The sequence below is a fragment of the Lepidochelys olivacea genome (genome assembly GCF_965140295.1).
Source record: "Lepidochelys olivacea isolate rLepOli2 genome assembly, chromosome: 7".
NCBI lineage: Eukaryota > Metazoa > Chordata > Testudines > Cheloniidae > Lepidochelys > Lepidochelys olivacea.
The window spans coordinates 19,835,049-19,861,429 of record NC_140417.1 but is presented as its reverse complement, the minus strand read 5'-3'; the positions used below and the strand labels follow the sequence as shown (position 1 = coordinate 19,861,429).

The 26,381-nt window shown below is 44.0% G+C and overlaps 1 protein-coding gene across 3 annotated transcripts in view; it reads left to right on the top strand.

Annotated features, from left to right (window-relative positions):
• The window catches only part of FGD5 (FYVE, RhoGEF and PH domain containing 5), a 152,110-nt gene that overhangs the window by 99,022 nt on the left and 26,707 nt on the right, over positions 1-26,381 (top strand). For 2 of the 3 annotated variants that reach the window (XM_084633329.1, XM_084633331.1), the window contains 7 exons: positions 702-853; positions 3,164-3,320; positions 8,743-8,830; positions 12,615-12,665; positions 14,764-14,822; positions 23,042-23,113; positions 24,702-24,770. In XM_084633329.1, coding sequence (XP_084489455.1) covers positions 702-853; positions 3,164-3,320; positions 8,743-8,830; positions 12,615-12,665; positions 14,764-14,822; positions 23,042-23,113; positions 24,702-24,770 — 648 coding nt within the window. The remainder of the gene's footprint in view (positions 1-701; positions 854-3,163; positions 3,321-8,742; positions 8,831-12,614; positions 12,666-14,763; positions 14,823-23,041; positions 23,114-24,701; positions 24,771-26,381) is intronic. The other variant, XM_084633330.1, reaches the window with a different exon arrangement.

Sequence of the window (26,381 nt, the reverse complement as noted above, 5' to 3'; positions counted from 1 at the left end):
TCATTATTTATTATTATATTATATTATTATTATTATTATTGAAAAGTGGGTCTCAATTACACTGGATTTCAAATTGGAAATGATTGGTTCGGTTGTTTAATTTATATCTCCTCCATCCTTCCCTCGGTAAATTAGGAATTTGATTCAGTGTTGCCAATTCTTGCAATTTTTATGACAAGCCTTGCAATATTTGATGTTTTCCATAAAGCCCCAGCTGCTGGACTGATGGAGTTATGCAAGACTCACATCTTTCTTTTTTTTCTTTTTCTTTTTTAAAAAGGAAGTTTCTAGCTGACAAATGCTTGAAAATGTGACCCCACTGCAACCTAAAGGCTCAAAACCCAGAAAGCAAAAAGTACCCAAATTTATTTTTTAAAATAATCTGATGGGATTGGAGGGGGGGGCGCTATCTTTTTTTTAATTTTACATGTTTTGGGTTCTCAGTATGTGGACTTTAACCTGGAATTTACAGTAACTGTGAAACTAATGGGTGAAAGAAAATGTATCCTATGTTCTCCTTCCTCTTTTGCCCACGATATGCTAGTACAGTATTTATAGTGTATCTTGTAATTCCCATAAAGTTTCCTGACTGTTTGTAAATGAATTTTGGAATTTAAAGGAAAAATAGTAATGGTTTAAATGCGATAAGGAACCTTTGATCTGTTGCCTTAGCCGCTGTGTAACAGGTGATGTATTCACAGGATTTCCATGAAGAGGTCTTGAAAGTGCTGGGGGATGAGGATGAAAATGAGAGGGAGGAGGTGAAGCTCAAGCAGGGCTTGAGTGAGATCCCTGAAATCTACAAACTACACCAGGAGATACTGGGAGAGCTGGAGGAAAGAGTCCTCAATTGGTAAGTGACAACTTAATGGCTTCATCTCATCCTCAATATATTCAAAATATTTTGATTTTCCTTTATTCCAGGAACCATGGGCAACAGGGTTAAGATTCAAACAGAAGAAAGAAAAGATGCTAAACATCTTTAATAGGGTTTACATATAGGTTGACCAGGATGGGTAAGGAATGGTGTCCCTAACCTCTGTTTGTCAGAGGGTGGAGATGGATGGCAGGAGAGAGATCACTTGATCATTACCTGTTAGGTTCACTCCCTCTGGGGCACCTGGCATTGGCCACTGTCCTCAGACAGGATACTGGGCTGGATGGACCTTTGGTCTGACCCAGTATGGCCATTCTTGTGTTCTTATGTTGAGGGAGGTAAACTTACAGGGACACTGTAAGGTTGGGAGACTGAATTTTCTTGTCTATGCCATGTTTCTGTATTGTTATTTTACCTACCAAAAAATACAAACATCTCAGTGCTCCTGCGCTACCCTACAATGATAAACCATTGTATACAGCCCCATACTCCTAAGCAGCCCCATAAATCAGTGTGTGTGCAGCCCATCTCACGTGAACTGTCATTTGCTATCTGTTTGTACAGTGCCTAGCCCACTGGGGCCCCAATCTGGTTGAGTCCCCTAGGTGATTGTCAAAAAACAGTCTAATGTGTATGGACTGTGATAGACTCAAATACCAGGAAGGGGGAACAGGCAGAAAAAAACCCTCAGAGGCATTAAAAATATAGGAAAATATCTTTTCTTAAATTTTAGATCTCATAGAAATTGAAATAAATTAGAGCAATTCTCATGGCAACTTCCTAATATTATAGCTCCCGGATAAAAGAAACCCACTCAGAGTTTGAACAAGCCTTTGCTGGGGTGAGCTTTCAGGCTAAACACAATCTTTCAGGGTTGCTGAGGGTCTCTGCCTAAACCAAACTGTCCTAGCTGGACTAAATCTTACCAGGATAAAGCACGTCTCTGTCTTGCCTAGACAAAGTCTTTCAGTGCTAGAGCAAATCTTTTAAGCTGGATAGGTCCCTGTCTGAGCCATGCTTCCAAACTAAAATGTATCAACTAGCTGGGACAAGCCTCTGACTAAGTAAGACTAACTTCACTCCCAAACTGGCTAAATCAATGAAATCCACGGAAGTCCTCTGTCTAATCCAAACTCCCTGGCTAATCTGACTCTTTCAGAAGCTGGGGCAAGCTTTATAGCTCCTTAACTCCACCCCCACTGAACTCCAGCCAATCAGCAGTCACCTTCAATGACAGACCACTCTATCCCAGGGCGTCCACAAAATAGATTATAAATAAATAATAGTAACAAGCAGTGCAGGCAGCACTCCTGAACAGCTCTACAGCAAGAAATCAGAGTGCACAACAGAGGAAAAGTTAATGGGATATCATATGTGGGTTTCCATCTTCCAAGGGAATTGTTGTAAACAACAGTGAGGTTGAAAACAATTCTGTAAATGGTTATGCTAAATATGCTATTAAGAAAGGTGGGTTCCCGATCCTTTTTGCTGCTGTAGATGTTCCAGGGGCCTAAAATAAATGTGCAGTGAAAAATCTGAAAATGTGCACTGGCTTTAGACTTTAAATACTAAGCAGGCCCCTGAATCCCCAGTACCCCTCCCCACATCTGGCACTGCATTCTCTGTTACTCCCAGGGCTGCTGGCCAGTCCCTCTGCTGTATTCTCGATCATTCTGAAATTCACGAGGCCACTGTTTAAAACCAGCCCCACAATCTCCATTACCCTGACGTCTCCTTGGCCTCTGTTCATTAGCAGCCCTGTACCCTCTGTTACGGCCCTTTTTGGCTGGCTCTGTCTCCTGTAGATAATTCACCCTCGGTAAATAATTAAATTGTGTGCCCAGATGAGGAATTGTAACATGGGTAAGGAGAGGGAGCTGTGAGTGAAGGGGATCCAACGATGGAGCTATTCTCACACTAACGCCAGCACTCAGAGCAAAGGTTCTCGTTCACTCTGGTGGAACTGGAAAGCTTGCTTGGAGAAATGTGAGCTATGTGAGCCCATAAAGAGGACATTCTGCCCAGCATGTACATATATAGCTGCGGTAGGTAGAGTTACAGAAAGGGGACTGGCCCCAGACAAGGCCCATTCTTCCACAGCCCATTCTGTTGCCCAGCACTTCGGTGCAGTGTTGTCCATTTCCTGACAGTTAAACCCAGGCCTTAACTTAGATCTCCTAATGGCATTAGCAGGTATGGGGCTGATTAATAGAATTTGTGTAACCAGAATGAAGTGGGGCATTTTTTGTTACTTATTGGCTTGTTCTTCTCTTTCTGTGGCTTTAGGGAGGAACACCAAAAAGTGGCCGATGTTTTTCTCTCAAGAGAATCAAGGTTCAAACACCACACAGCATACATTATGCAGTTTGATAGGAATTTGGCTTTGCTCGATGAAACCTGCCTTAAATCTTCCCAGCTGGCTACTGTCATCCAGGCTTTTGAGGTGAGGCCCCTCTCACTTCTCTATTTGCATTAATTTATGGTTGCTCCGCATTGCTTTCTCAAAGATATTCCCGCCTGCAACTTCACTAGCCTTCAGACAGGGTGTGGAGGAAGAATCTTAATGATCACTTGCAGAACACCCTCTGGAGAGACACATGGAGTGAAATGTCTGTTTCTGTTGTAATATCACAACTTTCATGTCTGTAATCGCGTGACCAGAGAGATTGAAGTGTTCTCCGACTGGTTTATGAATGTTATAATTCTTGACATCTGATTTGTGTCCATTTATTCTTTTACGTAGAGACTGTCCAGTTTGACCAATGTACATGGCAGAGGGGCATTGCTGGCACATGATGGCATATATCACATTGGTAGATGTGTAGGTGAACAAGCCTCTGATAGTTTCTAATGTGATGGATATGCCCTCTCTCCCCTGCCACAGCAGTGCCCAAACTGGGGCTGGGAAGGAGAGGGGGGGGTCTCTCCCTCTCTCCCTGGCCGCGGCAGCCCCCGAGCTGGGGCTGGGAAGGCAGGGGGTCTCTCCCCCACCACAGCAGCCACAGAGCTGAGGCTGGGAAGGAGGGCTGTCTCTCCACAGCAGCCACAGCCCAGGAGCTGGGGAAAGTCGCCTCTTTCTCTGGCTGCTGCAGTCCTGCACATCCCAAATTCCCCCCACCCCCTCTTCTAATCCCACTGCCCCCTCCCACCTACCCCCCCATTCCTCCCAAGGCCACCACCTCACCTTACCCGTGCGTTGTCTCCACGGCCCAGGCACCTAATTAGTGGAGCCACGCCTGCACGGCTCCACTAATTAGGTGGGTGGCCCTTCATTCTTTTGTGTGCTACCGCCCAGGCGTGCACCTTAGAGGGAACTATCCGCGGACCACCTGAATGGAGCTTGTGGACCACTGGTGGTCCACAGATCACAGTTTGAGAATCTCTGGTCTAGGGCATCAATCAGTTAAATTGTTTTCTTCTCAAACTGCCTTTGGTGTTTTCCAAATGATTCTGACTGTCCCCTTTGCCGTCCGCCCAATGCCCCTGAGGCAGAGCAATCTCAGAGGTGCACCTTGGCCCTGGTACACAGCAAGGGATAAGGGCTCCAGTGTTAATGCTTTTCATCAGTGTGTTGCTTTGAAGTTCAGCTACAATCAGAGTTAATAGGATTTTGATTTGAGTCATAAATCCAAGCTCAGGAGTGAACTGTGCTTTTGCTATCCTGGGGTTTCTGTTCACTCACAACTGTGTAAAGAAAGGAGTAAATAATCGTAAAATTAATGATGCATTTAAAAAAGAAAGGAAGAAAGGTTAGGGTTCCCCCCTCCCCCGATTTTTAAGCTGGCACAGCTGTTTGCAGTTTTCACTACTTTAGGTGCTAAGGGCCAATTTTTCAAAAAACAGGATTGGGGTAGCAATTGCAAAATAGGTGCAGAAATATTTGTACCTCTGTGGTGGGTTTTAAGAGTGAAATTACAGGGGAGAGAGGTGGTGATCTTATTTCTGAAGTTCTAGCCAGAACCAAAGCAGCCTGAGTTACCCAAGCCATTAAACAGCCCTTCAATGCCAGATGATCCTTATGAACCTTTAGAGTTGGCCTAGATCAGGGGTGGGCAAACTTTTTGGCCTAAGGGCCAAATCGGGGAATAGAAATTGTATGGCAGGCCATGAAAGCTCACAAAATTGGGGTTGGGGTGCGGGCTCTGGGGTGGGACTGGGGGTGAGAGGTTTGGGGTGTAGGAGGGTGCTCTGGGCTGGGACCGAGGGGTTCAGAGGGCGGGAGGGGGATCAGGGCTGGGGCAAGGGGTTGGGGCATGGGAAGAGGCTCAGGGGATGCAGGCATGGAAGCAGTGGCATGTCCCATCTCTGGCTCCTATGCCGAGGGCAGCCCGGTGGCTCTGCACACTACCCCATCCACAGGCACCGCCCCTGCAGCTCCCATTGGAGCATGTAGGAACCAAAGTGGGGCCATGCCACAGCTTCTGGGAGCTGCACGGTGTGGCCTCAACCCAGTGCCCTGGCCGGAGCAGGGACTGACCCAGCGCCCTGGCTGAAGTGCTGGAGCGGGGCCAAGCCGCATGGTCCAGTGCCCCAGCTGAAGCGACCCCCAACCCAGCGCCCTGGCTGGAGCACTGGGGTGGGGCTGAGCCATGTGGTGTGGCCCCGACCCAGCGCCCCAGCTGGAGTGGGGCCGAGCTGCTGGTGCGGCCCCCAACCCAGCGCCCCAGCTGGAGCGGGGCTGAGCCGCATGGTGTGGCTCACAGGCCGGCTTAAAACATCTCATGGGCTGGATCCGGACATGGACAGTAGTTTGCCCACCCCTGGCCTAGATACATCGGTGCACTTGACCAGGTTTCCTTGGTTGAAAGATTGCTGGACCATTAATGTTGATTTTCAATAAGTCTTGGAGCACTGGGGAAGTTCCAGAAGATTGGGAAAAAACTAATGTTCTGCCAATTTTTAAAAAGGGTAAATGGAATGACCTGGGTAATTATAAGCCTGCCAGTCCGACATAAATCCCAGGCAAGATGATGGAGCAGCTGATATATAATTCGATTAATAAAGAATTAAAGGAGGGTAATGTAATTAATGCAAATTAACATGGGTTTATGGAAAATAGATCCTGTCAAAGTAACTTGTTATCTTTTTTTGATGAGATTACAAGTTTGGTTGATAAAGGTAATAGTGTTAACATAATATACTTAGACTTCTGTAAAGCATTTGATTTGGTACCGCACAACATTTTGATTAAAAAAACTAGAACAATATAAAATGAACATGGCACACATTAAGTGGATTAAAAGCTGGCTAACTGATTGGTCTCAAAATGTCATTGTAAAAGGGGAATCATCACTGAGCAGGTGTGTTTCCAGTGGGGTCCCTCAGAGATCGGTTCTTGGTTCTATGCTTTTTAACATTTTTATCAATGACCTGGAAGAAAACATAAAATCCTCACTGATAAAGTTAGCAGATGACACAAAAATTAGGGGAGTGGTAAATAATGAAGAGGACAGGTCACTGATTCAGAGGATAAACTGGGCACAAGCAAACAATGTGTGTTTTAATACAGCTAAATGTAAACATATGCAACTAAAAACAAAGAATGCAGGCCATATTTACAGAATGAGGGACTCTAGCCTGGGAAACAGTGATTCTGAGAAAGATCTGGGGGGCATGGTGAGTAATTGGCTTAATATGAGCTCCCAGTGGCCAAAAGAGCTAATGCAATCCTAGGAAGCATAAACAGAGGAATCTCAAGTTGGAGCGCAGAGGTTATTTTACCTCTATTTGGCACTGGTTCAACCACTGCTGGAATACTTGTCCAGTTCTGGTGCCCACAATTCAAGAAGCATACTGATAAATTGGAGAGGGTTCAGAGAAGAGGCACAAGAATGACTAAAGGATTAGAAAATGTGTCTTACAGTGATAGACTCAAAAGAGCTTAATTTATTTGCGACATGCTTTAAAGGTTATTTAGAATGACATGCTCCCCTTTTGCTGATAGATGGAATGATTCTTAATTGCAGACAACACGCATATCTTAAAGGTTGATTGCCTGCTGGGTGGCCAGTGCTATGTGCTGATCCTTTCCCGTGTCTCCCCACAGTTAAGAGAAAGGTTGATCCCTCATCTGTACACGTCCATTTATCTAGAACTTGCTGTAGCATGGGACGGTGGGCAGAGCTAGTAGACTGAACACAACATTAGGTGCCAAGAACACAAGAGTTCTGATCCTGTCTTTCCCACTGGGTCAGCGTGTAACCTTGGGCAAGTCATGTATTAACCTGATTGCAGTTCAGTTTCTGAAGATGCTAATAATTACCCTCTTCAGAGAGGTGTGGTGAGGGTCTGATAAGCTACTGTTTACACAGCATTTTGAATCTATAAGACTGTCAGAAAGTGTTCCCCATCTGTGGCACCCTCTGGCATCAGCACAACCAGTATGCCAGCCTCAGTTTCCCCTTGAAGGGTTCCAGAAATAGTCCAAGCTGTCTTTCTGAGAATAAATAGCCCTTACTGGGTTAATTTATTACAAAAGAAAACCCCATGCATATAAGCTATAAAAAAAACCAGGTCCACCAACATACAGCCCTGGCATTTCTCACCATGCTCAGGCTCTCTGCAGCTCCAGCATCTCTCCCCACAAAGTGAGAGCCCTCACCCCAGCCCTCTCTGATCCTCCAGATTCAGCTCTCTGGCTCACATAGCTAGCAGGCATCTCCCTCTGCTGCTCTCTGCCTTCAGTCCCGTCCCCCCCAACCTTCTCTGGCCAGAGCTCTCTGGCTCAGGAAAGCCAGCAGGTAACTCTCTCTGCTAGCTACCTGGCAATTCCTCCCTCTTTCCAGTGAGGACCTGAGGAGCTTTCTGATTGCTGCAGGTTTCCCCAAGCAACTCTCTACAGCTTCTTCTGTCTATTCTCTGCTCAAGGAGTTCTCACCTGCCCCTTCCCATCTTTCTTCAAGGACCTCCTCCCTCTAGAGCCCAGCTGCCCTCTTTTAAGCCTACCTGGGGAGTCAGGTGCACTGGCCTCTTCCTCTTAAAGGGCCAGTGTCACCCTGTGACAAAGACATTAAAGTGTCATATCTCTCTCTCCATCTATACTACCGTATTTCCAGAGTGCTCATCGCCAGCAGCTAAATATAGCAATAACATAAAGCATCATTGCTCTCTGAAACCAGACCTTCTTCTGTCTGCCTTCTTTGATTAGGTCATATTCCTATCGCTATTAACATTGTCCCCCTTCCTCTCTTTCCAAGTCACTGCTAGAGCTGTGCAAACATTGAACAACGAAAGCTGAAGCCATATGAAACTCAGCTAGTTTGGGGAGTTGGACATGGAAATCAAACCAACTGAGGAGTTGTTGATTTTTGTTTTGTTTTGTTTTTTGTTGGAGGACTTTGGCAAGGTGTTTGGAGGATCACCTTTCCTAATTCAGTCTCATTGGGGTATTTTGCTGTATTTGGCCCACACAAGCCTGTTACTTAAAGTGAAACCCAATGGATATAAAATTTGAAAAATAGCAAAAAGGCTTATGCGAACCCAGCAAGCTTCATGCTGATTTGATTGCTTTGGCTCCTTGGATATCATGCTAAAATCTCTTTCTGACCTTAGCTTCTGATTGGTTCTCTGCTTCTCTTTTTCTTATTTCCTCCATCTTGGCCTGAACTATTTTGTGATATTGAATATGAATGGTGCTATCAAATGATAAATTTTCCTGTATTGGTTCTTTATAGAGATGAAGATGAGGATCTAAGCTCTGATATATATGCAGCTAGGCAAATAAATGGGAAACAGCTCAGTAGCACTTGTGTATGTAGTCACCACGGCAGATTCCCCAGGGGGTGCAATAGGCATGTGAGGTCATAATCCAGGACTCAGACTACAGAGCACTGACTGTTCTGTTTTTCCCCTTCTCTTGAGGACAGCAGAATCCTGGCAGCAGCCCCCTGAATGTGAAACACCAGTTTTTGAAAGTGGTGCAGCGCATATTCCAGTACCGCGTGCTACTCACAGGTCAGCAATATTAAAGCACTTCTAAACTTGCTATAGCAGAGACACGTCTTTCCTGTCCATATGTCGACGGCAGGCCAGGGTTGGGGAGGACAGAATGCGGTCAGAACAATGGGCTGGAATCTCCAGGGAGGAACAATGTGTTTAATATATAATAGAGAAATTACCATGTATTAATAGAGATAGGCCTGAGCTACAAATGTTTATCTAGGTCTGGAGAATGATTGAATTGCACACTGGACAGGCCACTGGGGGTTAATAGCAGCTATGGGCATTGTGAAGGGAGAAAGACCCCTATTTAGTGAGATCATGCTGAAGTGTAACTGTAGGATTGGAGTGTGCAAAGTCAGACTCTTGTAAGCCTCATTTTCCTGGATTTACCCATATTGGTATCCATGGATAGGGAAGGAAGCATGCCCAGACACTTATTGTCAGCACATATGTTTGATTTTACTTATGATGCCATTCATAGCTTAGCCCATTCCTGGGTCACTTAAAGCTAGAGATGATCCCAAACCAAAATCCTGGAGCCAACACCTCTGAACTCTGGAAAAACTCCACTCTAAACTTTGCCACACCACAAAATCTCTCTTTATGCTCCCCCCTATCCCTGACATATGTCACACTCTGTAGAATGCTCTTTTTCTCCTCAAGAATGTCCCCTGAGGTTCTGGCTCCTTGTGGCTGCTCCTTCTCATCCTGCCCACTGCTAATCCACTCCAGCCAAAGCTGCAGTTTGTGGGAGGAGCAGCCTTTCATACATGGATACGTCATGAACACTCAGTGCGCTGGATTAGGATATTGAGGCTTCCTATAAGGGAACAGTAGTGAATTAGTTGGGGAGGGAAGTGGTGAAATGTAACAGCACAGCAGAAGTGGTGGAAGGTCAGTGCATCAGATGGAATCACAGGAAACCAGAGATCATTAGATGTAAAGATAAAGAACCATATTGGGTGTATGTATGTGTCTGGGTGGGGAAAGATGGGAGATGACCTAAGTGTGGGACAGGGAGAAGGAAACAGTAAATCCGTCCCATACTCAACAGCTGATAAAAGGAAGAGCATATTAGAGGGACTCCTATAAATGCACCAGAACAAAGGGATTGTCTGAAATTATATTCACAGCACAGATTAGCAGCAGTTTCATCTTGCTCCAAACACATTGATCAAAGATGCAACTCATTTTTCACAGCTGTTTCTGCTTTTTTAGTAACAGTGACTCAAGTGAGCACTACATACCAGTAGGAGGATATTTTGGACTGACTTGCTTCCCTCTCTGGGTATATCTACACTAGGCAAGGGAGCCTTTCAAGAAACAGCAGTTGCGTGTGACATTTAGCTGTCTTGCTTTGTCCTTATAGAGGTTTAGTGCATCCATACAGCAACACTATTCTGATAGAATGGATTTAGTGTGTCCGCACACACAGTGCCCCTTACCACCACAGTATATTCTGGGACTTCAGGTGCACTTAACCCTATGGGAGCCAGCACTATTGCTGAGAGTTTTAGGGCAGTTATCAAACACAAGGAACTGCATTGTCAGACAAAGTTAGAAGAAGCAGTGCAGCCGCAATGCTTGTGGCTTCCCATTCACACTTGGGAGAAACTATTGTAGATAGTATTGTAGATATCTACTGTAGATAGCACTGGTTCACGCAAACATGAGATAGTCTTTGTTCCGGGCATTGCAGCCAACTGGTATAACCAATGCTTGTAAATCACCGAGGATGGCTGTTGCATGCAGATACAAGGTATTGTATAGGCATTGCAAGACATTCTAAACACTGGAAAAAGGCTAATGTAGTGCCCATCTTTAAAAAAGGGAAGAAGGAGGATCCTGGGAACTACAGGCCAGTCAGCCTCACCTCAGTACCTGGAAAAATCATGGAGCAGGTCCTCAAGGAATCAAGCACTTAGAGGAGAGGAAAGTGATCAGGAACAGTCAGCATGGATTCACCAAGGGCAATTCATGCCTCACTAATCTAATTGCCTTCTATGATGAGATAACTAGTTCTGTGGATGAAGGGAAAGCAGTGGACGTGTTGTTCCTTGACTTTAGCAAAGCTTTTGACACTGTGTCCCACAGTATTCTTGCCAGCAAGTTAAAGAAGTATGGGCTGGATGAATGGACTATAAGATGGATAGAAAGCTGGCTAGATTTTTGGGCTCAACGGGTAGTGATTAATGGCTCCATGTCTAGTTGGCAGCCGGTATCAAGTGGAGTGCCCCAAGGGTCGGTTGCAGTGGGGGAGATTTAGGTGGGATATTAGGAAAAACTTTTTCACTAGGAGGGCGGTGAAGCACTGGAATGTGTTACCTAGGGAGGTGGTGGAATCTCCTTCCTTAGAAGTTTTTAAGGTCAGGCTTGACAAAGCCCTGGCTGGGATGATTTAATTGGGGATCGGCCCTGCTTTGAGCAGGGGGTTGGACTAGATGACCTCCTGAGGTCCCTTCCAACCCTGATATTCTATGATTCTATGAATGGGTGGCTGCAACAGTTCATCTAATTTAGAGAAGTCATGGATGCTAGCAGATGCCCTCGGATGATAGGACAAGCAGGGTTTGTTAAGGTACAGTCATTCAATTTCTCTGCACAGTGTGAAAAATAAAATACACCGGCTCTTATGTTCACAACTAGCTGTTTCTACCCAGATAAGGAAAGGTATTTAATCTCAACACTGGTTACCAATTACTGTGCTACCGCCAAAAGGAGTTGCCCACATTAAATGTCTCTAGCCAAGTGCAGAGCATGCAGCTGGGAAAGGGAAACCTAAATACGGCATGCCAACACAGCACATTACCTCCCTGCCAGATTAGGCATTGAAAGGCACAATAGCAGACGCCTCTTAACCTTCCAGAATCCAGATGAGAGACCAGTACAGTTAAGAGGTGTGGGAGGGTCTGGAAGAAGTTGAACTCACATGAGCGGGGGAGACTGAGGACGGGGGGGGGGGGCAAAGGGGGGGATATAGATCTGATTCTCAAATGTGAAATTTGGGGGCTTGCATGAATCAAAGAGCTAATTTAAAAGAGTAGATGTTTTCAGGATTGGGATTTTATAAATAAAAGCACCCAGATACTACAGTGATGAGGGTCACATAAGGAACTAGAGAGAGAGAGAGAGAGAGAGAAATACCCTGACTCACACCAGTAGCCCTACCAAAGCCAATGGAACTACCTGAGTGAGTAAAGGTTTGCAAGATTGGCGTTTAAGTAAGATTTCTATTATATATAGTTTACAGAATCTATTTTCAAATTTTAATTTAGCTCCAGTGATCATTACTGAAATTCTCTATGTCCAGAACACTGGAACGTTGAGAAATATTGAATTGTACTACTATGTCCACATAGTCCATTTTCCTATGAATATAGGAAATCAGTAATTATATCTAGTACCATGCTTTCAAATGGGAAAATAGAAAACATTCATCAGAAGATCATTTGTTATCAAACTGTGTCATACTCAGCAGCTTCTCTTGGCTGAGAAACAGGGAAGCATTTTTGTTAGTTCCAGTTATGAGGTTTTACACCTGCCATGTTTTGCTTTGAATCTCAGATTTGAATGAGTCCAAAAATATCAAAAACAAAACTTGGTAAAAAAAAAAGCCAGGTTTAAATTTGGAAGGAAATTAAATCTGTCCAGACCTCCCTTTGTTTTCTATATAAGTGATTTCATAAAAGAGTAAAGGGTTATGGGATATTATGTTTGTGTGTTTCAGCTAGTCAAACCAAACTCTTTAATTATCTGGGAATTTACTGGGTGTTCTATATCTGATTGTTTCCTACAGATTACTTGAATAACCTTTGTCCTGACTCTGCAGAGTATGAAGACACACAAGGTAATTTCAAATGGCTAGAAGAGAAACTTTTATTTAGTATGATAAATAACTAGCAATGAGATCTGTCCCAGGAATATGTGAATGAAGCCCAGACTGCAATGGCATAGGTCTGATCTGAGGTCTCACTGCTAATTTAGGGGAGATTGCCTCTCTAGTATAAACTCTTTGAGCAGAGACCATACCTTTTTGTGTTTGTACAGGGCCATATATTCATGACCGTCAACTCCCAATGGTATCAGAGCAGGCTGTGTCTGACCAGTCATACATTCAGAATGACCAAACTATATTATGAAAAAATCTGCTAAGAAAATCTGAAACTTCTGGATAAAAAATGAAGAGGTCTGATTTTTCTAATAGGAAAAAATATTGGCCAGAGTGATGCCGTGTTCATTCGTACAGTGTGATCTCACGTTGCATGGACACAACTGTTCTCTTACACAAGTGTAAATCAGGAGTAACTCCACTGGAGTGAATGGAGTTTATAGCAGTGTATAAATGGTGTAAGTAAGATCAGACTCAGGCACAATGAGTTTGAAAGGCACAATATAAAGCTGCATTCTGTCCTGTTTCCGTATTTCATGTGGAATGGCCTGAGGCAGGGTCTTCTCACAGAAATGGAAATTCAAATTCAAATTCAGCGGCCGGTCAGGTCGTTTCTGGTCATTGTCAGAGGCCTATGGTCACATTAACAAGGAAACTTGACCCACCTTCTAATACTGTGAGGAAGAAGGAGGAGGCAACCTTTCAAAGCAGGTTTGAGGTCATGTGCAGGGCAAGTGAGAGGGAGGTCAGATTGCTGTTGTCTGCCTCCTACCTTGCCTCCTCAGCTTGTGAATAAATAAAGGCAAGCATGAGCCACAGAACTGGGATCCAATCCCATATTTCAAAAACTCAAAGTTCTGAATTGTTTGGGCTCAGCACATTGGGCTAGCCAGAGAATTTTAATCCAGATCTGTATTTAGGGATTCTGGAAACCACCTCCACCTGCCCAAAATTCAAGGTTGATGAAGGATTGGTTCATATCCAGCTCTAGAACAGAAAGCAGAGCAAAGTCTCTGACAGTCCCTTGCTACTTCACAAGCACAAGCAGTAAGGATCTGGAGATTAAGATTTGGGGCATTCCTATAGCTCCAGCATGTAGAGCCTACAGAAAGAGAACTGAGTGAACATAAGCATAGCTCAGACTTTTTGGTTCATTCCCAGAGCTCAGCCACCAGCTAAATCCTAGTCCAGTCTTGGCATACCCATGCTGGGTATGATATTTCTGAAGTGAAGTGGGATGGCCTGATGTGTTTATTTGCATGCTATTACCCAGAATGAACTTGCAGCTCACCATTGTTTTGCACTGGTGCTGATGCTGCAGAGGTCTGGAATCAGCAAGAAGGCTTGGTCTATACTTGTTCCTTGAGCTCTGACCAGCACACGTACACTTGCGAGACAACGTATCAAAATCAGCTTGTTCAAAATACAGAACAAATGAGGTGCTCAGCACCTATCAGGATATGGTCTTCTAGTTGCCTTGGAATAATCTTCATGGGCTACTCCCATTGAAGTCAATGGGAGTAGTATGAGGTCACAGGGGGATCAAGGCTAATGTTATATTAATCAAGCAAATACTGTTCTCGGCCCATCCAGTGTGAACCTGGAGTAACTAAATTGAAATGAATTGGGTTACTCGTGATTGACCTTATATATAACTGAGAGCAGAACTTGGCCCACCATTTAAAGCACTAGCCATAAGCTAAAGGTAAACTGTCATGCTTACAAAAAACTGCTACTGGAAGATATGTCACAAGATGATTTGGTGAAATTCAAAAGCACTTAAAGATGGTCCCATGAGCTTTCTTGTCTGGGGCAAGCTTGGCTCATGGTATTATAGCAAGAGGGAGACAAAGGGAAGGAAAGAGGGGACCCGATGTGGAAAGCAAGTAGGACTGTTTGGGATCCTAGTTATTAAGGGCAGCTTGCCCCTGAAGGTGCCAATGCAGCTTAGCCAATGCATTTCTTTAAAAGATGTATTTATAACAAGGTGGGATATAGGTTGCTTTTTCTAACCTCTCATGTGCTTTGTGCCTTTCTGTGTTGCTTCACCCCTCAGCTGCCTTACTCATTGTCTCTGAAATTACGGACCGAGCCAACGACAGCATGCAGCAAGGGGTGAGTTGTGATTTGATGATTGGTACTGTCTTCTCTGTGAGTTTGCTGAGGAGTGTGTCACCCCACTGTACTATCCCAGAAAACCAGATCCTTTAGCCGAGGTAAGTACTCCACGGTTTGCTCCAGATCTAGGCTCCATGGGTTAAATTCTGCTCTTGTTTATACTGGAGTAAATCTAGAGCAACTCCACTGACTTCAGTATATTTTGCAAGATGTAAGTCAGTGCACAATTCAGCCCAAAGTCTTTGTTTTCTCTTTGGCTGTGGGTGTGTTAATATTGCACACTGAGGAATGAGTGAGTGGGACACTGTAAATTTCATGGACTCTGCTTCCAATCTGGGATGTATACAGGTATGTAACCTTAGTTGAAGACATCATAGGTCCGATCTTGCTCCCACTGATGTTAACAACCCTGATTCTGAACTCACTAAGGGTATGTCTACACAGCAGAAGCTGTGCATGGGCTAACCTACCAGCGCTAGCTTGAACCAGGCAGCGTGGGTAACAACAGCCGTGACGATACCACAGTGTGGGCTTCAGTGCAGGTCGTAGAAGCCTGGCATGGACCCTGGGTATATATTCGGCTTGCTAGCCAGATCTGAAACCCATGTTATGCTGTCTTTACTGCTATTGTTGCTTGCGCTAGCTGGATTCATGCTAGTTTGAGCAGGTTACCCTGTATACAGCTTTTACTGTGTAGACATACCCTTATGTGGGTTATAGGTTTTTACTAACGTATAATTCCATTGACTTCAGAGGAGTTACTCCTGATTTACTCTCATGTAGATCACAATCCAGTACAGTTGGACAAGATTTTCAAATATAGGATCCTATTAGATTAGGTGTCTAAATACAGATTTAGATATCTTAAATAAATTATCTGATCTTCAAAAGTGCAGAGCACTCAGCAGCTCCCATTGAGGTCAGTGTGTGTTACTAGCACCCTGTGGCTGGAGATTAGAGCCCCAGGATGTTAGCAAATATAGTCTGCAGATAACTGTTCTTCTAGCCATTTGCTCACAGAGCAAAATCCTGTTTCCATGTAAGTCAATAGGAGTTTTGCTATTTACATTAGTAAGAAGCAATATCAAGTTCAGAATACAGGAGGTACTGGGCTTGATCCTGATCTTACATATATTGGTTTTATATCAATGGAACAAGTTCCACTTGAGTTATTGGTAACTAGTACTTTCCCATTGGTTCCAGTGGAGTTCTTCCTGATTTACATTGGAGCGGCAACATGATCAGGGCCACTGTGGTTCTCTATACTGCATTATACCAGCCATTTTTATCTTATATAATTTGATCGGGGGCTCAATGCTGTCCTTGGATGCATGTTCTCAATTTCATTGACTTTAGCTAAAGCACAAGAGACAAAATTGAACCCAAAGAGACAATTAAGAGCACCACAGGTCTGTACAGTGCCTTGAAACACTGCCTTAGAAATACCTTCACAAACCAACATAAAATATTAATAATACTATTTGTGAAGCACATTCTCCTCCTCTTACCAAGGCACTCTGGCCTCTACACTAACCATTCAATTATTATTATTATTTTATTATAAATAATATGTAGATTTTAAGGTCAGTGACCTTCTGTTTACCTTGTGGCTGAAATGAAGCATTTCTTTTAGGAGGCCTCTAATCTGAATTTAAAGACTTCAAGGGACAGGGAATAGATCATATCTAGGGTCTTCCCAAATTCACGGCCATGAAAAACTCATCACAGACCATGATATTTGGTCTCCTCCTGTGATATCTGGTCTTCTGTGTGCTTTTACCCTATACTATACATATTTCACGGGGGAGACCAGCGTTTCTCAAATTGGGGGTCCTGACCCAAAAGGGAGTTACAGGGGGGTTGCGGCATTGCCACCCTTATTTCTGTGTTGCCTTCAGAGCTGGGCGGCCAGAGAGTGGCAGCTGTTGGCCAAGTGCCCAGCTCTGAAGGCAGCGCCCCACCAGCAGCAGCACGGAAGTAAAGGTAGCAATACCAGACCATGCCACCCTTACTTCTGCGCTGCTGCCTTCAAAGCCGGGTGGCTGGAGAGCGGCAGCTGCTGACTGAGGGTCCAGCTCTGCAGGCAACAGCATAGAAGTAAGAGTGGCAATACCACACCATGCCATCCTTACTTCTGCGCTGCTGCAGGCAGTGGCTCTGCCTTCAGAGCCGGGCTCCCGGCCAGCAGCCACCATCTCTAACTGCCCAGCTCTGAAGGCAGCGCCACCACCAGCAGCAGCGCAGAAGTAAGGGTAGCAGTACTGCAACCCCCCCTACAATAACCTTGTGACTCCCCCCATAACTCCTTTATGGGTCAGGATCCCTACAATTACAACACTGTGAAATTCCAGATTTCAATAGCTGAAATCATGAAATTTATGATTTTTAAAATTCTGTGGCCGTGAAATTCACCAAAATGGACCGTGAATTTGGTAGGGCCCTAATCATATCCCTGGGGAAGCTGTTCCAATGCATATTTACCCTCCCTGTAAAAATTCACATTTTATGTCCCGTTTGAACTTCGCTGACTTTAAATTTCCAGCCTTGGGATCTTGTTATGCCTTTGTCTGCTAGACAAAGAACCCATTAGTACCAGATACCTTTTCCCTGTGTAGGTAATTATATACTGCCATCTAATCACCTCTTGCCCGTCTCTTCAGTAAGCTAAATAATAATAATTATGATGATGACAATCATTCATACTTCATAAAATGAACAATGCAAAAGATGAGCAAAATAGACAAACATCCTGGCATCAATATGGAAAGGAAGAGGAGAATGATGTGAATTAAAGTATCAAACAAGTGCTTTTGAGAAAGGTTTTATTTTCAGACATGATTTTAAAAGCCCGTGATTTTAAAGGTGACAAAATGGATGGATTTAGGCAGAAGCTATGGGGCACGAAATCCACCCCTTTGGGGCTGCCACAGCAACATACTTGTCACCTGCTGTCCTAGGGATTCTCTACGTGCCCTGCCAGCATGAGGAATGAGAGCCTTTGGTAAGAAGTGGAACCCCAAGTGTTCAGCATGTAAATCCACATTGTCTTTCATCTTTTAAAAATGAAACCTTCATGTTTTGTTCAGACGAAAACTGCAAGCAGCTGTTTGCAGCAGATGAGTCCTTGGAGCCAAGAATGTCAACTTTTGCTCACATCTGGCAAGCTCTGATGCTCAGGTTTAAAAGTCATGTCTCTGATATGCGCACCAAGGCCATAAACACGCCAGCATTTTCACGAGCTGTTTAACAGCACAGATTTCAGTGACACTCTCCTCACGGATCGAGACCAATCCTCCGCCGCAACTTTTAATGTTTGTACAGCAGAGAGATAGGCAGCAGGTAAAACTGTTCCTATGTTTCTGAAGGGGAGAAAACTGCTTTAGCAGAACTACTGTGAGCAGTGCTAGGGGAAGAGACTGAAACTCTAATCCAGCTCCCCTTGAAGCCAATATTAAAACCTCCGTAGAGTTCCAGAGGATCAGGACTGATCCCAACATTTTTTGCCATATGACCTGAGCAGGTTTCTCTGTTCATGCAGAGATGGACTCCAGCCACGAGAATTGGATCGGTAGTTTTAGGACCTAGGGTTTTGGTTTGCCCTGATAACGTGCACCACAGATAGAGGCCATTTGCAAAATTCTGATCTCGTTCTGAACATCCCAAAGTTCAGGGATGTTTGGATATGTGATTTTTGGTGTAAATCCATTTCCACTTCTTTGTTTTAAAGTTTATTCCTTTTTCTTTGCCATCTATCTGGGAACAAATCTCTGTTATCCCTTAGTACAACAGTGTCACACATCTGGCCCAATTAGTGTATGTATGTGACCTCCCATGACATATTCAAATTCTGCAGAAGCTAAACCTTCATCTTAAAAATAGCACCAGAAAGATGAACTCTTCCATACTTGGAAGCATAGATTCAGTTCCTATACAACTGGCTCCCTAATGCCTCCCCTCCCCCATTTCCTCCCCTGGAGGACACATCAGAGAATCTGGGCCATAGTTTGCACAGCATTTGGAGATTCTTTGGGCATTATAGAAGTGGTGGACTGTATAATTTTTGCTGATTAGGAGTTTATTTCAGAACCATTTCCTCTAAACTTCTATATTGACTTTTGCACTTTATTTTTATCATATTATTAGCACAATAATAATATCGTATTATTAAACCAGTGACATGGAAGAGATTAAACACAATTTCCTCCTTCCCCAACTTCTGTAAATGCACTTGGTTTTTTTGAGGGGCAAGTTTCTTGAGAGTCAAATTGTTGGTCTTGGAAGCTGTATTCCCACTATCGTAACCCACTCATATACAAGCAAACACAAATCCGCAGCTCCTTCTTCTCTTATTCATAGATTATCAATGCAAAGCAATTAACAGCTGACTCTAACTACAGAACAGACTCAACAGAGTCATTCCGAATACAATATTAATAACTTGATGTGTACCTGGATGAATTCCTAGACTATAATTTAGACTTGGGATAGGAGAGAGAGTCCTGTTGGTACTAACACATTATACTACACTTCCAAATCTAACAGGAGCATTGAATTACAGACAGTGTTTTCTATGGCACACCAAGCATTAATTTATTAGCTTTTTCTTTAATGGTAACAATACTCTAGCACCTTTTCCCCTAGCAACTTTTATCCCAGGAGTTCAAAACACTTTACAAATATTAATTAGCCCCACAGCACTCATGTGAGGTAGGAAAATATTTGCATTTTACACATGCACGAATAGAAGCTCAAAGTAGACCACTGTCACACAATATTAGAGGCACCTATTGTTCTAAGTAAGAGGCATTCAGGACTTTGAGCTAAGAAAGGGATGTATTACCCGTTAAACCTCTACAGTCTATTACAGGTCCTGAGGCACTAAGAGTTATACATCATAGTTGCTGTTAACTACTGGTAAATTCCTAAGGAAATTTGTCCACATAGACAAAATGATGATAACTTCATTGCCTTATGGAAGCTGTAGTTCATGGTTAAGCTAGCCAGATATGAATTTCCTACATCTGCAGTATTAATTGGGTGGTGCTGTTTTTTGACTCCTGGGTCCTAGCTTGTAAATGTGAACTGGAATAGGGAGAGTTATTAGCATTGTTTAATGTAGGTTGAATGGGATGGGTCAGAGTATTGGTAATAGTCTATGAAGTCTTTCACTTCTGGGTCACTAGTTTGATTCTTGACAGAATAAGCACTAAAAGTAATTATCATTTATGGCTGTTTGGTTGAAATAAGATTTTGAATTTTAAAATATTAACAGCTTGATTTGTCTTGCTTGAAATTAGGAATGCTTGTTCATGAAAATAGAATGATATCCTGATACTTTGCAGGCTTGTGTGCAAATAAAATCCTTGGAATACTACTCACAGTCTTGAGTGTGTTGCTGATCTGGGCTGTTACACGGTCTTTTGGAAAAACAAAGCTTTTCAGTTTAGTTTTTAGTCTCAGTTTAGGACTGTAACTTTTAACAGGAAGGTAAACCCATTGCATTGGGCAGGACAAAAACAAGCCATCGTGAGCTGCAGCACATCATGTCCTGTCTCAGCATTGAGACATGAAGACATCACACTGGCCTGAAATATTTTCAGGACACTTTGAAGGTCCTGAAAGACGAGACTGCAGGATGCATAATGAATAGTGCCTTCTGAATCTGTATCGACAAGATCATAGACATACCTACTTTACCCAACTGCTCTCTTTGTCAATGATCCTAAAAGAATATAAAATGCACTGGAATCATCACTAGGGGGACATATAAGAGATCTCAGTTATACCCATGCAATCTCATTGACTCTGATATTTAGGGAATATCCTGATGTAGATCAATGAAGGGTGGGGGGAGCAGCCCATTGTCTACCAGAGCAGAAAACTGCAGTCAAGACAGAAAAGCTGTTAGACAATGGAGCATTTTCCCGTCTTTGCAGTGACGTGCATCAGGATGGTCCGAAGGCGGATGTCGGACTCTGTGGCTTGCACAGGTATATAGCTGAAAATTTAGCCCAAAAGCAGTTAGTTTGGGCAGCACAGTCCTAATGTTTAGCCCTGAATGTACCCCAGTGAGGTCCCATTGCTGTAGCGGGGCAGCTGCTTTTGGTCTCCTACTGCAATAGTGATGAGAAGAAATCCTAACTAAATCGCCTGAACTTGTCATCCAGATCCCTTGGTATCCAGGATTTCAACAGTACCATCTGCCAAGTAAAAAGGGGCTGGGGAGGGTGGAGTGTCACCCGTAACAGAGAGGAGACCTGAGATGCTGATAGAGGCTCTTTACCAAAGTTTTCAAAGCATGACAATAATTAAAACCTCTTCCCTTCCCCCAGCACAAATAAGTGCCTTCTGATTGATACCATTCCTTTAATGGGAGCATCGGTTTGCTTAGATTCATTTTACATGCCGAGTGCTAAGTGGATACAATTTGCCCCTGCTCGTTTATTGTGCCTGCGCTGCTCAGGCCAGGTAAGCAGGGAACAGTATCAGACTTTGGTAATGAGCTCCCTGATCTTTGCAAGGCTTTTGAAAGGAAGGACTGTGCTCTCTAGTTAACCTTTCAGACCCCTGGTACAAATCTATTAATCCTGAATGCAAAAACCCCAGATAATCCTAGCAATGGTTCTAAAGTATAAAGACGTGCTTTCAATTACCCTTGTCACCTCAGCAAGAGCAGCTATTTGGTAAAAGGAGACAGCAGTGAGTGGGCCCTTAGGGGGTGTATTTACGGGAGAGGGGAGCAGCATACTTTGCCTCCAGCTCCTGGCTTCCTGGGTTGTGGAGGAAGAATGTCACTACAGAGCATAATGTATCCATGTATTTATGGACTATAAGGTGGATAGAAAGCTGGCTGGATCGTCGGGCTCAGTGGGCGGTGATCAATGGCTTGATGTCTAGTCGACAGCTGGTATCAAGTGGAGTGCCCCAGGGGTCGATCCTGGGGACGGTTTTGTTCAACATCTTCAGTAATGATCTGGGTGATGGGATGGATTGCACCCTCAGCAAGTTCACGGCTGACACTAAGCTGTGGGGAGAGGTAGATATGCTGGAGGGTAGGGATAGGGTCCAGAGTGACCTAGATAAATTGGAGGATTGGGCCAAAAGAAATCGGATGAGGTTCAACAAGGACAAGTGCAGAGTCCTGCACTTAGGATGGAAGAATCCCATGCACCGCTGCAGGCTGCGGACTGACTGGCTAAGCGGCAGTTCTGCAGAAAAGGACCTGGGCATTACAGTGGACGAGAAGCTGGGTATGAGTCAGCAGTGTGCCCTTGCTGCCAAGAAGGCTAATGGCATTTTGGGCTCCATTAGTAGGAGCATTGCCAGCAGATCAAGGGAAATGATTATTCCCCTCTATTCGGCACTGGTGAGGCCACATCTGAAGTATTGCATCCAATTTTGGGCCCCCCAGTACAGAAAGGAGGTGGACAAATTGGAGACAGTCCAGCGGAGGGCAACAAAAATTATTAGGGGGCTGGGGCACATGACTTATGAGTAGAGGCTGAGGGAACTGGCTTATTTTGTCTGCAGAAGAGTGAGAGGGGATTTGATAGCAGCTTTCAGCTACCTAAAGGGGGGGTCCAAAGAGGATGGAGCTAGGCCAGTGGAACGACTGAGCTAGGCTGTTCTCAGTGGTGGCAGATAACAGAACAAGAAGCAATGGTCTCAAGTTGCAGTGGGGGAGGTCTAGGTTGGATATTTCGAAAAACTATTTCACTAGGAGGGTGGTGAAGCACTGGAATGGGTTACCTAAGGAAGTGGTGGAATCTTCATTCTTAGAGGTTTTTAAGGCCCGGGTTCACAAAGCCCTGGCTGGGATGATTTAGTTGGTGTTGATCCTGCTTTGAGCAGGGGGTTGGACTAGATGACCTCCTGAGGTCTCTTCCAGCCCTAATCTTCTATGATTCTATGATCAGTAATGGGCACTGTGTTGGGATAGGAAGTGGCAAGTGGGAGTGTCATGGGCAGACAGATGTATGGTAACCCAACCACAGGTGGGGAAGCATCTCAATAAAGCCCCACAAAACTGTTAGGCCCCAGTAGGTCAATCTGGTCCTAAAATCCCATTTGGCCCTACCCTGTCTGGGTGTCTCTGCTTTGACTCCAAACTGCTTAATGTCAATGTTATCTCTTGGTGGGGAGTGAAGGGAGGGTATGTCTGCTTATCTAAAGAACAATCACCATCCCACCTCCTAAACTCTCTTTTTCTCCCTCAGGAAAACTTGCAGAAGCTGGTACACATTGAGCACAGTGTCAGGGGGCAAAGCAACCTCCTCCAGCCAGGAAGGGTGAGTGCTGCAGTCAGACCTCCTGTGATAAGGACATTGTTTTCCACCAGCTTTATTTCTGTCTGTATGGATGGCAAGCTTTCAGACCTCATGTTTACAGGTGTTGTTTACTGGGCCGTTCCGATAAGAGTTGAAGCCCTGTTTTATGTAAAAGGCCTTCACTCTGCCAGCACTCAGACAGACATGCCAAGTGTCTCTTGTTAGGAGCGACAGGAGCAGCCCCTATTTTCTAAGCAAAGTAGCAATCAGTTTCCCAATGTAGCTGTCCCCAAAGCTCACCAATACAGTGTATTTTATTAGAGTCACTATCGTTTTCCCCATAATGTCCATGTTGAAAGTTCTCAAGTGCTAGCAAGTACAGACCGTTGGCCTCGGAGCTTTGCAGTTGTATTTGGCTGGGTGAAGAGCATGGAGTGAGGGAAAATGATGTGTTTTCATTATTGTTATTCTTCTAATTCCCCAGAGGTATTTTTCATGTAATATATAATTTATAAATGATACAGAAATAGAAGTATCACATACAGACACACATACACACACACTGTACCTAAGTATCTCTTCACTAGCTTTGCCTTGTCTTCCACATTGGATTCAAGCTGCTTGTCCTCACTTTCAAGCCCTCACAGTTCAGCTCCCCTCCCCGCATCCCTCTGCTTAATCTTCCTTTCTTGAGCCCTACAAAACATGAAACTTCCCTTCAGTATAACAACATCTTAAAACAAAAACTTTAGGTAACTCTCAAAACGTGCATACCACTAATCTAAGGAACTGAAGAATCTCACTATTGCAGCCCTCATCTACCTTTTCCTCTACCACGCTAGGTAATGTTTTAACTTGGGGCCTGATTTTACCATCCCTAACTCATGAGAATTGCTAGATTGGGCCCTTCAATTGTAAACTATTCTGGAAGGGAACACTAGGTCAGATCCTGATCTCATTTACAGCAGTGTAAATCTATACTAATTCCATTTACTTCAACGGAGTGACTCTGGATCTACTCTTGGGTTACTGAGATCAGAATCTAGTCCATTGTCTTGGCTGGTGTGAAAAGGAGCCTATGTATCTGTGGTACTGTATAAATAATAATAATTATATGGGGAGAGAGATTGTTTTTTATACACACACACATATGTGCATATATGCTGTGATTCTAATACTCTTACAGCCCATGTTCAGCTGGTGTTTGTTGGTTCATTCTCATTGTAGGGAATATTTAAAAGATGAATGTCCTTTTCTCGGAGTCCGTTAAATGTTGGCTCCACTACCCTTGACAGAGTCTTTTCTGTATAAACACAGCTGATAGTGGGGAAGCGAAGTAAGCAAGAAACTGCCCTGTCCCTGACAAATGTATAGTATTGGTATGAAAGTAAATGGTAAAAAGGAGCAACACTGACACTTGGCTGACCCAGGACAGATAGGACTGATCTGAATAATGAATAGACCTCATTGTCATGAGGAGGATCGGGCTAGCAGAGACAGGAGTGTTAGAATCTCCTCCCGTAAAGGCAAAAGCATTTAATGCCCTCCTTTCACTTTGAGGGGTGTTCGGTGTTCACAATAATGATACTGATAATGTTTCCTCCCTCAGGAGTTTCTGAAAGAGGGAACACTGATGAAAGTGTCCGGGAAAAACAGGCATCCCCGGCATTTGTTCTTGGTAAGGATATTTCATTGGTTTGTTGCCTTTCTCATATCGTATCATGGGTTTCCATGACTACTAAGGAGACTGGATATGACCCTGAACTACAGCTGAGCTTGTGCACATTGGGGCTGCCCGGTAATTTACATAGTACTGGTGATATAACGTATTGGCCTGTGTGAATGAGTGAGAGATGTTGACTTCTAGGATGTAATTTTCAGAAGGGCTCAGCACCTACAACTGGCAACAGAATTTCAGAACAGCTCAGCACAATGGAAATGGCTGTGTTGCAGGGCAGCATTTCCTCTCTGACTTTGGACTAACAATTAACTCAGTTTCTCCTCAGCTTGAATATCCCAACCTTCCAGCCTAGTTTGGTTGCTCCAGTGACTTGGCCTTCCAGCTGTTTCATTAAAGAAAAAAATTCACCCCTTTCAGGGTATCCGAGTCGAAAACACACACACATGAGTCTTCCACCCCCAATCCCAAGCTGGGCACAGCCTTTCCTGCCTGAGGGTCCATCTGTCTTCGCTCTGGGGAACTTCAGACACTCTTCAACCTATGCTTTGGGCTTTGCTCTCACCCCTCAGGCCCTCCTGGGCTCCTCTGAGACTCTCCCTGCTCTCTACCAAGCAGTGACTCTCAGGCCTTCCTACTTAGAGTCTCCCTTCTCTCCACAAGTTTCTGTCTTATCTCCATACCAGAAGGCTGGACTTAGCAACATGATCTGTCTGCCCCATGACTGTTCATTTTCTCCACCGAGGAAGGTGAGCTAAGGATGTCATAGATGGAGCTGGACCAGTCTCCCCTTAAAGGGCCAATCACCCTGTGACAGGCTGGGTGCTGAAAACCAGACTCTAATTGGGGGAACTGAGAACTTGAAAATCTGCCCCTGAGCTCTTCTGAAAATTTGGTCCCTAGTGTCTGACCAACAGAGAGGATAAGGAAGCCACTACTAGCAAGAGCTAAAAAAAATTATTTTGGCTCAAGCCGTAGTTTTCGGAGCTCAAGGATATGAGTTCTAGTCCCAGTTCCCCATTTGTGCATGAGCATATGGTATCTAGTTATTATATCTGTTGTCTGTGGCGCATTCTTTCTTTCTGGAAACATAGCATCTCTTCACATTTGGCTCGAGGAACTGCTGCCCCAACATCTTTTCTAATGTGTTTCTTCTTCTTGTGTTTTTTTAACATTCATGATTTTCCTTTGTATTAGACAGTATTGGCTAATGGCTAGAGCAGAGATCTGGGGATCAAGACTTCTGGGTTCTATTCTCAGCTCTGCAGATATTTCACTCCATAACTATAGGCAAATAATTTTGCCTTTCTGCATCTGATTTCCCACCTCTATACCCTGGGGATAATGATACTTACTTGCTTTCTCAGGGCTTGTGATGCTTAATTTATTGATGACTGAAAAGTCCTTTGAGATCCTCAAAGGAAATGTGCCATGGAAATACTGAGTAGTGTTATTACAATACAGTGTTGCAAAATTTAATTTAAAGTCATAAGATAAATGCCTAGGATACTGTATTTTCTGCAGATTTTCTAAATATTGAACAGGGAAATTTAAACTGGGGCAAACATGAAAATGGGAGAATATTTATACCAAAGTCACATACTTTGCCAT